At 38.8% G+C, this 12,124-nt stretch overlaps 1 protein-coding gene across 1 annotated transcript; it reads left to right on the top strand.

Annotated features, from left to right (window-relative positions):
• The first annotated feature begins 1,584 nt into the window (after positions 1-1,584).
• Positions 1,585-11,814, top strand: LOC132276472 (SWI/SNF complex subunit SWI3B). Its single transcript, XM_059777906.1, has 6 exons — positions 1,585-1,887; positions 2,038-2,462; positions 2,952-3,362; positions 3,923-4,061; positions 11,211-11,341; positions 11,431-11,814. Exons 1-6 carry the CDS (start codon positions 1,689-1,691, stop codon positions 11,611-11,613), a joined length of 1,488 nt encoding a protein of 495 aa, XP_059633889.1. The 5' UTR covers positions 1,585-1,688; the 3' UTR covers positions 11,614-11,814.
• Positions 11,815-12,124: the final 310 nt, after the last annotated feature.

Below are 12,124 nucleotides of genomic sequence, written 5' to 3'. Positions count from 1 at the left end.
GTTGAATAGATTTTACTTGCTACTTTTTCTAATTTTTACTTTTTTTATTTTGTTATTTTGTTATTTTTATTTTTAATTTTACCGAAATAAAACTAAAATCAAACCCACAAAGAAAAAATAAAGTGCAACTAAAGTAAGTAAAGTTTGAGAGATAACCCGAGTTTTTGTGCGTGGAAACCTTAGTTGGAAGAAATTCGACCAACCGGGATGAAAACCATAAAGACTTTCACAGCCTTGAGTGAAATAATCCACTATGTTTTAAGCAAAGTACAACTTACTTTGACTCAGGCTTACACCCCTTCACTCTACCAAGACTCAACTCGCTGAACGCTCCTAACTTTGCAACCTCCCGTTCAACAGCCACGACTTCAGACTTACTCTTTGAACCTTGTATTATTGGTATATCAACAATATTCCACGAATATTTTGACCCATTCAAAATGTGAACGGAACACCCATATTCTTCAAATCTGATTTTGATGAAAAATAATAGAAGCTTTGCTTTTTCTTAGCAGTATCATTGGATTTTCAATGATTCGAACTTCAATTAGATAGAGAACACCACCCTAAGATCACTTAAGTGTAATAATAGTATGTGCTCTCAAGCATATAAAAATATACAGAATAATTATGGTGATTTTCTGTAAAAAAAAATACTCTTAAACAAATATCTCAATTAGAAAAATGATAACCTTCGAGCACATCAAAATTTAAGAGAGAAAGAGAGTTTATATAAATTTTAGAAGGCCTAATCATACTTGGAAAACAAGTTAAATTCTTGCATAAAAGTCTCCCAAAAATTTGATAAAAAAGGAAACCGAATTGGAGTAGAAAAGCAAATTCTAATTTGGTTCAAGTGAACTCCAACTAGTTCAATAAAAAAGATGAACAATTTCAGTCATAGTAGTTTCAAAAACGGTAGTGGAACTGATTCAAGAAAAGATGAACTGGTTCGACTATATGAATTTTGAAAATTCTTTTTAATCTAAAATTACCAAAAATAAACACTCGTGTCCTCACACTTACCTTGACTAATATGTTGCTTTCTTTGAATTGGAGTGTTCTTACACGTTTTTTCGTACTTTTATTTTGCTTCTAAACTCAAGATTCAAAGTTAAATATTAAAATTATAACTTGAGGATTGATACCAAATTTGCCAATTATGAAATTTATATCTCACATAAGTGCATATTATATATGGCATATGCAAAGGGACACGTGCCGGTTGACGACTCGGAGTGATTTTCAGTTGGGGTTAGAGAGAGAGCTTGGAGGGTAAATGCAAAAAGGGTATTTATGTAAACCGAGTTTAAAATGAGTCAGTCATTTTCCGTTGGGGTCAAATGTACTTATAAACTTCAAATTCTTTTTCCTTAAATATAAAAAACTCTCTCTCTCTCTCTCTCCCCCTTTGTTTTTTTTTTTCTCTCTCTCTCTCTCTCTCCCCCTTTTTTTTTTTTTTAACACAATATATGATACTTTCTCTTAAAAATTATTATTATCCTAGAACGGAAACAAGTAAATTCGTTGGCCCATAATTTCTCCCGAAAGAGCCCGTTTGGAAAGTCTTTTTAGGTGGGAGGGAGGGAGAATAAAGTCTTTCACAGGAGGAAGGGAGGGAGTTCAATAGGAGTAACTGTAAAGAAGATATAATCTGAAGGTTTTATTTGATTCTGTGTGATTGAAAAATGGAAGCAGTAAAGTCACCCCAAAAAGAAACCACACCCACACCCACACCCTCACCCTCAAAGCAGCTTCAGATCTCCCCAAGCCCCACCACTCCCACCGTCGTGTCAGATATTCCGGCCCCCGTCGCCACCGCCAGTTCCAAGCCACCCGAACCATCTTCCGCCACAAACCCCCTCATCCACATCCCCAGCTATTCCAGTAAGTAAACTCAAACCTTCAATTACAATTCCTAGAAAATCAAAACCCTAGAAAGACCTAGTGGCTTCTTCTTTAAATTTTCTCGCATTTCTTTACACATTTTTAATTGTTTCGTTGTTAATTAATTAATTTATTATTTTTTCCATTTAGGATGGTTTTCATGGACCAACGTACACGAATGTGAGGTTCGATTCCTTCCGGAGTTCTTTGATGGGAGATCGGCGTCGAAGAACCCTAGGGTTTACAAGTACTACAGGAATTCGATAATCAAGAGGTTTAGAGAAAACCCCACCAGGAAGATCGCCTTCACGGAGGCTCGCAAGACTATTATTGGAGATGTTGGGTCGGTTCGGAGGGTTTTCGATTTCTTGGAGGCTTGGGGTCTCATCAATTACTCCGCTTCTGCCTCCAAACACCAGTTGAAGTGGGAAGACAAGGAAAGCAAGTCCAATGCTGTGTCTTCTTCGCAGAGCAACGAACCACCCAATAGCTCTGCCGATTTTACTGTTCCCAAGAAGAGATTGTGCAGCGGTTGCAAGTCTGTGTGCAGCATTGCCTGTTTTGCTTGTGATAAGGTAACCAATCCATTGTTTTAAATTTTTAAAATTTTATTTTTCCACCCAAATTGCAGTATTCTAATATTTTTATAAATATTTCCTGGTTTTCATAGCTATCTTAGCATTAATTGTTATTGCATTGTACCCAAATGCTAAGTTCAAATTAAGATGAAAAACTCTACTTGTTTATTCTAAAGCCTAAAACAAACAATCCAAATTGCAGTTTTCTAGTATTTCTCTTTCCTGTTTTCCATATCAATCTTACCATTAATTGTTAATTTGATCTACCCAAATACTAAGGTCCAGAATAAGATGAAAAAATCCACCTGTTTATTGCGAAAACTAGGCCAACGCAAGTGTTCAATTTTCTTCACAGTGACTTATTCATTGTAGTTTCATTTAACCAATAAATGGGTAAAAGCGTAATGGTTATTTCATATATTGGTACGGTATAAATATTAGTTGTTATTAATCGACCTTTGAAACTATTTCATCTTTTTTGTGCAGTATGATTTGACTCTTTGTGCAAGATGCTATGTCCGCGGTAATTATCGTGTTGGTGTTCTTTCATCGGATTTCAGACGAGTAGAGATCAGTGACGAGATCAAGACAGATTGGACGGATAAAGAAACTTTGCACCTTTTAGAAGCCATCATGCATTTTGGTGATGATTGGAAGAAGGTCGCAGAGCATGTTGGTGGCAGAAGTGAGAAAGAATGTGTCACTCGTTTTATCAAGCTTCCTTTTGCCGAGCAATTTATAGGACCTTCAGATTCTGGTGAGGTCAATAACAAGTTTTGTCAAACGAAGGACCAGAGTGATGCAGAATTTGGATCGCAAAGTGTTGGCTCATCATCCCCAACCAAAAAGATGCGTCTTTCCCCGCTTGCTGATGCAAGCAACCCAATTATGGCTCAGGTAAATACTTCTATTTTTGGGTAATTTTGTAAAATAAATAAAGAAAAAGACCCGTTTATCAGCAGCACCTTAAAGATGGGGCGACAGTTTATTGTGTGCCAGAGTTGCCCGTGAGCATTTTTCATTACTAGCTGGCTACTGATCAATGTAAAGCGGTATCTGGTAATGATAATGATATAAGTTGAGCTTATCTCAGTTTCTTAATAAAAGAGTGAAACTTCTTAAAGCTTGTCAAAATGGTACTGCTACTACTGCTCAAGTATATATGAGCCCTGTGCATTCCGTCTTACTACATGACCAAGGCACTTGGTTTAATACTTCCTATTTTTTTATTGGGTGTGGAAAACTTGAAAGTTTTTTAACTGCTTGATCAAGTGAATTGAGACTCTGGCTAATCCTCAAAGATTACGTCTGTATCTAATTAGTATATCTTCGGCCACTGAACCACAGTAATCCATGGGTTTCTTTTGTGCCACCTGATGTTGGCAATTTTTGTGTTGTATTGTAGTTTGTTCAACCACTGTACATCTTTACTTATTTGTACTTGAAATCTTTCTCAGGCTGCTTTCCTCTCGGCTTTGGCGGGTGTAGAGGTTGCAGAAGCAGCTGCTGGAGCTGCTGTGAGAGCTCTGTATGAGGATGATTATAGAATTACTAAAGAGATTCTTGGATCCCCTACCGGTGGTGCAAGACAGCAAGGTACAAGTGACTTCGTATGTGGAATTTACTTGAGCTTTCAGGATTTCTTTTCACATTGCATTTAGTAGGCCTTTTTTTTTGTTTAATTTTGAATGGGCATGGCATGAAGCAGTCTGCACAATTTGGAATATTTGCTTGCAATTGGTTTTGATGTACTTTGGTTCTATCAGTACTCTTTTAGATTGTCTCATTTTATTTGGAAAGCTTTTGTCTATCTCATGTAGATACTAGTAGTCAAACTCTCAAGAACTTAAGTCGCAATCCATACAATGCTTAAATCAAAGAACAAAACAATAGATGGTTGATGTGGATTTACTATAGGATTTTATTTACAGCCATGAAATGTACCTTCTTCTTGAACATAGAAAAGTAATTCAAAGAACAAGAAAGAGGGAGAAAGCTTACTTCAAGGGGCGCGGAAGACCTCCTGTTAGGACTCACCCCGTTGTGTAGATACTGGCTGCTTTGCGCTCTCCGTACTCACAGTTTTCAAAATGTGTGTACACAGTTAGGAGGCATCCATACTGTTATGACAAACGCAACGAACCCAAGTTGAATCAAGAATCACGACAGAAAAGTAAACACACCACACAAAGAACACAAAGATTTGTACGTGGTTTGGCAACGGCCTACATCCACGGTTGAGATCCGGCGAAAGTTTTCACTAAGTGTAAAATCGGATATTACAATATTTCAGCCCCTCACTCTGTTTTTGTACGAATTCCAGAGTCACTCTACCTCAATCTCTTTTATTCTCAACCTACAACTTATGTACCTATTTATACAGCTACAAACATAATTCCTTGTTGGACAAGGATTACAATTCCTTAGAGGCCAAGACTTGCCAAATAAGAAATTACCTACTCCCTCCGTCCCGTACTAGATGTCCTTTATGGGGAGTATAACTTTTTAAGGGGACATGTAATTATTACATTGTCTCTTCTAAAAATTACAAAGGTACCCTTTCAAGTTTAAAAGTATATATAATGAAGTTTGAATTTTTTTAAACTTTTAAGGGTATTTTATGGAAAGATGTGAAATATTTTATTTAAACTTGGTAAGCGGACAAGTATTTTGGGATAACCTAAAAAGGAAAGATGGACAACTATTATGGGACGGAGGGAGTAATAGAATACAACTCTAAAATAGAATCCTAATTAGAATAGGAATTTGAGACACAATTTCTAACAATCTCCACCTTGGCTTAAATTTCATCCAGCTACTCCTTTCGCCACCTCCACATGCCCCTAAGGGCCTCAGCAACTGCATGTACCAATCAAGTCCAGACAGTGTCTGAACTTGAGTGTAGGAATGACCTTATTCATCATATCTGCCAGATTCTCTGCTATCCCAATCTTCCTCACTGTAATAGCACCCTGTGCAACCACATCTCTGATGAAGTGAAACCTGACATCAATGTGCTTGGTCCTCTAATGGAACATCTGATTTTTAATCAAATGTATGGCAATTTGGCTGTCGCAAAACACAGTCAAATCATCCTGCTGCAAGCCCAAATCACCAACCAAGCCTTTCAACCATATAGCTTCCTTCACTGCCTGTTTAGCTGCCATATACTCAGCCTCAGTAGTAGACAATGCAACTACGGGATGCAAAGTCGCCTTCCAAGAGTGAAAACATGCCTTGTCAAGGACCTCCTCCTATCAAGATCTCTAGCATAATCCAAATCAACATATCCCGCAACACTCCCACACGTGTCTGCTCCCACACGTGTCGCTGCCTCTGTCATAGACTAACCCAACATCTGTAGTGCCTCGCAAGTATCGTAATATCCACTTCACAGCCTGCCAATGGACCTTCCCAGGTTTATCCATCTATTTGCTCACTACACTAATTGCATGTGAAATGTCTGGCCTAGCGCACACCATAGCATACATGAGGCGACCAACTACACTAGCACAAGGAACACGAGACGTGCTCCACCTCCTCCTCGGTTTGTGGTGACAATCGTGCTGAAAGTCTAAAGTGTGCAGCCAATGGAGTATTCACAGGTTTTGATACCTGCATACTGAAGCGTTCCAACACTTTCTTAATGTATTTCTTCTGTGACAAATACAATCTGCCCGCTCCTTTGTCCCTGTAAATTTCCATTCCCAATATCCTCTTTGCAGCACCAAAATCCTTCATCTCAAATTCACCACTAAGCTGAGCCTTCAACATGTTGATTTCAGACATGTTCTTGCAAGCTATCAACTGGTCATCAACATACAGCAACAAGTACAAATACGAACCACTTGAGAGCTTCCTGTGATACACACAACTGTCAAACTTACTCCTACAGTAGGCATTCCCAACCATAAAGGTGTCGAATCGCTTGTACCACTGTATAGGAGACTGCTTCAGCCCATACAAGGACTTCTTCAGTAGGCCAACATGATCTTCCTTTCCTATAATCTCAAATCCCTCAGGCTGATGCATATAAATCTGCTCTTCCAACTCACCATGCAAGAAAACAGTCTTGACATCAAGCTGCTCAAGCTCCAAGTCATAGAGAGCTACCATAGCAAGTAACATCCGGATTGAGCTATGTTTCACCACAGGAGAAAACACTTCATTGAAGTCCACCCCTTCCCTTTGTGTATAGCTCTTCGCCACCAAGCGTGCCTTGTACCTCGCATCTTCGACCACTGGAATTCCTTCCTTCTTCTTGAAACCCATTTACAGCCCACAATCTTCTGGCCCTTAGGCTTCTTAACTAGCTCCCAAGTCTGGTTCTTATGAAGAGACTCAATCTCCTCACTCATGGCGACATACCACTGTGCTGACTCTCCACTTGTGATGGCCTCATGATAAGTACACGGCTTATGAATATCCTCTGCCACACTAAGTGCATAAGCAATCGAATCAGCATGTGAAAACCTATACTTCTCAGGTGGTCTAATATCCCTCCTAGGCTTGTCTCTAGCCATACTATACTATTGCAATTGTGCATCTCCCTCAACCCGAAATTGCACCTGCTAGTGAGTCTACCGAACAGGACTATCCTCTAACTGGACCTCTACATGCTCCACTTGCTCACTTACACGCAGAGCTTTCCCTGAATCAACTACCTCCTTCTGCAGAGTAAGCATTGCAGACTCATGAAATGTCACATCCCTGCTAACAAGTATCTTCTTTCCCGAAGCCTCTGGGCACCATAATTTGTATCCCTTGACCCTAGCTGATAACCAAGAAATATGGACATCCAAATAGACTCAAATTACTGTAACTAGCAGGAGAACCAGACCATACCTCCTCTGGAGTCTAACAATCGATAGCAGTCGATGGAGACCGGTTCACCAAGTAACTAGTTGTAGAAACAACTTAAGCCCAAAATGCTTTCTCTAATCCTGCATTAGACAACATACACCATGCCCTCTCCAATAGCGTTCTGTTCATCTGTTCTGTAACTCCATTCTGTTGCGGAGTCTTCCTCACTGTGTGGTGTCTCACAATCCCGTAAGTCTTGCAGGACTCATTAAATTCTCCATCACAAAATTCTGAGCCATTGTCTGACCTCAAGCGCTTGACCTGTTTTCCTGTCTGCTTCTCAATTAAGGTCTTCCATTGCTTGAATGTAACAAAAGCCTCATTCTTGTGTTTTAGAATATAAACCCAAACTTTCTGAGAAAAGTCATCAATCAGTGTCATCATATATCTACCACCATCATGTGAAGTAAATTGAGAGGGACCCCAAAGATCAGAATGAATATAATCCACCGTACCCTTGGTCCTGTGAATTCTTGTACTGAACTTCACTCTGCACTGTTTCCCGAAGACGCAATGTTCACAGAATTCAACTTCCCAGTTTTTTGACCACCAAGCAAACCCTGCTTAAACAGAACATCCATCTCCCTCTCACTCATATGCGCAAGCCGCATAAGCCACAATCTGGTAGTATCTGAATCCGGATCCGAGGACGATATAGCAACTGAACTCGTGATTGTGCCACCCTGCAGAGCATATAAACCATGCTTCTTCAATCCCTTTATCACCACAAGAGCACCCTTGAAGACCCGAATGATTCCACCTCCAGCCTTAAGTGACCCGATGGAATCCAGCGTACCCAGGGAAATCAAATTCTTTCTCAGTTCTGATACATACTTGACATTAGTCAGTGTTCTCACTATGCCATCATACATTTTGATTCGAACTGTACTGAAACCTACAACCTTGCACACCGCATCATTCCTCATTAGAACTTCCCCTCCATCAATAGATCGATAAGAGGTAAACCAGTCCCTGTTTGGACAAGCATGAAACGAGCAATCTGAATCAAGAATCCACTCATCGCAAGGGCTGCCGACTGAAATTGTGAGAACATTACCACCATCTGAATCATTACCCTCTGCAACAGCCACACTTTCAATTTAAGAGGATTTTACCTTTCCCTTCTTACGCTCCAGGCAATCCTTTTTGAAGTGCCTGCCCTTGTGACAAATGAAGCATCTCAACACCTTCGTTTTGTTCTTTGACTTAGAACGACCTTTGCTGCCAGACTCTCCTTTCTGATTCGTTCTCCCTTTAACAAATAACCCCTCTGCCGAAGTTTCTGTATTGCTCTCAAACGCCCTTTTCTGCAACTCCTTATAATTCAGAGTTGCCTTCACGTCTTCCATGGACAAGGTAGTTCTGCCATTCATCATTGTATCGACAAAGTTCTCATATGAGGGTGGTAGAGAACACAACAGAATAATAGCCTGATCTTCATCCTCTATCTTGACATCAATATTATTCAAATCCATGATGACACTATTTACATCGTCAAGATGGTTTTTCAGAGGCGAACCTTCATGCAATTGAAGAGTGAACAAGCACTTCTTTAGAAACAAGCGATTTGCAAGAGATTTCGTCATATAACGGGACTTAACTTCTGCTACAGCCCATTCGCCGTAGTCTCTCTAGCAACTTCTCGCAGAACCTCGTTACTCAAGCACAACAAAATCGTATTGTGTGCTTTCTCCATAACCTCATCTTTGTCTTTGATCTTTTCTGGCAGTGCATCCTTCCCCTTCAACTCCTTGGATAACCCTTGTTGAACCAACAAAGCTTGCATCCTAACCCGCCACAGGTTGAAATCGTTTCTGCCGTTAAACTTCTCGATTTCCAGAAACTTGGACAACATCCCTGCTTTGAACCGAAAGCTCTGATACCAGTTTGTTATGACAAACGCAACGAACCCAAGTTGAATCAAGAATCAGGACAGAAAAGTAAACACATCACACAAAGAACACAAAGATTTGTACGTGGTTCAGCAACAACCTACGTCCACGGTCAGGATCCAGCGAAAGTTTTCACTATGTGTAAAATTGGAGATTACAAGATTTCAGCCCCCCACTCTGTTTCTGTATGAATTCCAGAGTTTCTCTACCTCAATCTCTTTTATTCTCAACCTAAAACTTATGTACCTATTTATAGAGTTACAAACATAATTCCTTGTTGGACATGGATTACAATTCCTTGGAGGCAAAGACTTGCCAAATAAGAAATTACCTAATAGAATACAACTCTAAAATATAATCCTAATTAGAATAGGAATTTGTGACACAATTTCCAACACACACATACAAGTGCCAACAACTTCTCCCGTGATGTGGGATGTCACAATAGCCCCTGTTGTGACCTAGAGTCCTCGATGGCCTGACCTTCATGGACTTGTGCATGCTTCCCCCATTTTCGACTGGGGTTTGACTCTAGTATCATCTGTTAGACTACACCCCCAAACATGAATAGCTCTAAAAACCTGAGCTAGTTTCAATATCAAAATCCAAAGCATGGATTGTGTAAAACGGCAATATGTACACAGCGGGGTGGGTCCTGACACCTCCCATGGGCAGAGATTTTTTTTTTTGTTGAGAAATGTAGCATTTACAAAATTAAATACAGAAACTGACTGCAAAGAGAATTCCTAATAGAATTCGACTTATGACTTAACTATTCTAATCATTATATAACCTAATAGAATTCCTCTGTTTATCTGAAATAAATAGAAAATATTTCAAATAAAATATAGTCCAAATAAAACCAGTACAGATCACATGGTGGGTTTCTGTAGAATTGTTAAGTGCCTATCTGGCCACTGATTATATTGTGATATATGGTTCAAGGACAGTATAATTTTGTAATCGAAGAGGCACTAGCTGTATTCATAAGCAGTTCTCTATTAATGTGCAGTTCTGTGCTAGACAACAGGGTCACTTAGATGAAATCATGACAGCCCATGTTTGTATGATGACTGTGATACTTGTCATTTCAAAAGATATATTTTCCATAAACACTAGAGGGGTAAAATGTGCCTTGATATTCCCACATATCTTTTCTTTCTCTTTACAATAATTCTTTATTATGCAACAATTATCTTTCACAATACTCCCTTGTGCCAAGTTTCAATCTACTATTTGTCAGACCAAAACTCCTCCTATACCAAAAGCACTATGGTACAAACATTGTGATACGTGAAATAGGATGGAATTGATAAATATTAAAGACCTCAGTACTTAATAGTACTAAATGGTAGCCATCCACCTTGGAATTTGTGCATGATATGATTGAATTTGTGCATAGCCTGTTTCTGGAGTATACAAGATCAATTTGTGTTAAGTTTATCACCTCAATGGCATGAATTCCCATATAGTGAATTGTGCATGTGCATGTATACTTGTGTAACATAGCCCATGTGCTACTCCTAGGACGGTAAAGAAAAAAAAAAAGGAATAAGAAAGGGACTGTCATATTCTCCAAGCTCGAACTACCCCAATTGATTGTTTATATTGTGTATTTCTGGTCGGCCCATTTTCAAGTTAATTTCTTTAAGGAAGAGTCCAGGCCAAGTTCTTTTCATAGTAAAGAAGGTATGCTAGTGCTGGCCTACGTAGAATACTAGTAGGGAAAGCCAGGAGATGGACTTAACATTTGGAATTATTTGCATGAAGTGGCTTTCTTGTGAAATTTGCTTGTGCATGTTAGTCTGCGGTTTTACCATTGAACGAAGTAGATGTCCTTCGGTACTTCTTGCATATATAATGTTTTTTTATGAATGTACATATACATATTCATATACATATTTAGAATTGATTTGTTACTGTTATGCCCTATGTATTTATGCATTGTTTTTTAATTAGAGAAACAAGAATGACTTTCTTTGTGATGTAGAATGTGAAGTTGATTCTGATTTTGATAAAACATCAAATACAACGGAAGGAGGTCGTGCAGATGCACAGTCGCTGCTTGAAAAGGAAGACCAGGACTTGCAGAAAGCAGTGTCTGAAATTACTGAAGTGCAGGTGTGTGAAACTCCAGCACTCGTGAAGATACAGTAATTTCCTAAAAGCTGTTTCGGGGTATAACCTCCTTTCTGTTGTACATTTTGCAGATGAAGAAGTTTCAAGATAAGGTTATTTGTTTTGAGGAGTTTGAATTACAGATGGAGAGGGAGTGGCAACAACTGCAACAAATGAAAAACATGTTGTTTGTTGATCAGCTGACTCTTTTTTGCCATAAGACCTCTGTGCCAAAAACTGGAGAAAGAACAGAGGAAATTGTAAAATCAGAATGATGTCTGGTGATTATCATCTTTTCCTTAAAAAACAAAAAATCATTAGAAGTCTAATATTCTGTTGTCCATTTGAATTTATTTTTTATTTTTTTATCTTTTATCTGTTATTTTTATTTTTTTGCCAGGGATTAGTCGAACTAGTGAGAGGATTGTGTGTAATTATTAGTGCAACGTCTATCTTATGACCAGTGTCTTTGTTAATTTCTGGAGAAGTGGAAATATACGAATGTCATCACCAACTAAAAGGATTATTATATCTTGTTAATGTCAAATGTACTACCATGTGCAAATCAGTTGCTTGAGCAAGCATCGGATGCAATAACTACAATCTAAGCTCTCCTACAAAATAAAAGGAAAAAGAAAAAAAGAAAATGAGAAAAACTTATGTGACACACCTTGTAAAAGTTTGTGTTTATCCCATTATTTCTGGACAAGTGGAAAGTTGACATGTGACACCATACTAGATTAATATTCGAGCAACAGGAAAAGAACTTACAATCAGGGATGAGAG

The sequence above is a fragment of the Cornus florida genome, unplaced genomic scaffold (genome assembly GCF_030987335.1).
Source record: "Cornus florida cultivar Cherokee Brave unplaced genomic scaffold, ASM3098733v1 CherokeeBrave_3.0.0_Hap2_Chr10, whole genome shotgun sequence".
Lineage (NCBI taxonomy): Eukaryota > Viridiplantae > Streptophyta > Magnoliopsida > Cornales > Cornaceae > Cornus > Cornus florida.
The sequence above is the reverse complement of the archived record's forward strand: the minus strand, read 5'-3'. Positions and strand labels throughout refer to the sequence as shown.

Coding starts and splice junctions, on each gene's coding strand:
- LOC132276472 (XM_059777906.1), top strand. CDS start 1,689: ATGGAAGCAGTAAAGTCACCCCAAAAAGAAACCACACCCACACCCACA. Junction 2,463..2,951: donor CCTGTTTTGCTTGTGATAAG/GTAACCAATCCA, acceptor TTTTTTGTGCAG/TATGATTTGACTCTTTGTGC. Junction 4,062..11,210: donor CGGTGGTGCAAGACAGCAAG/GTACAAGTGACT, acceptor TTTGTGATGTAG/AATGTGAAGTTGATTCTGAT.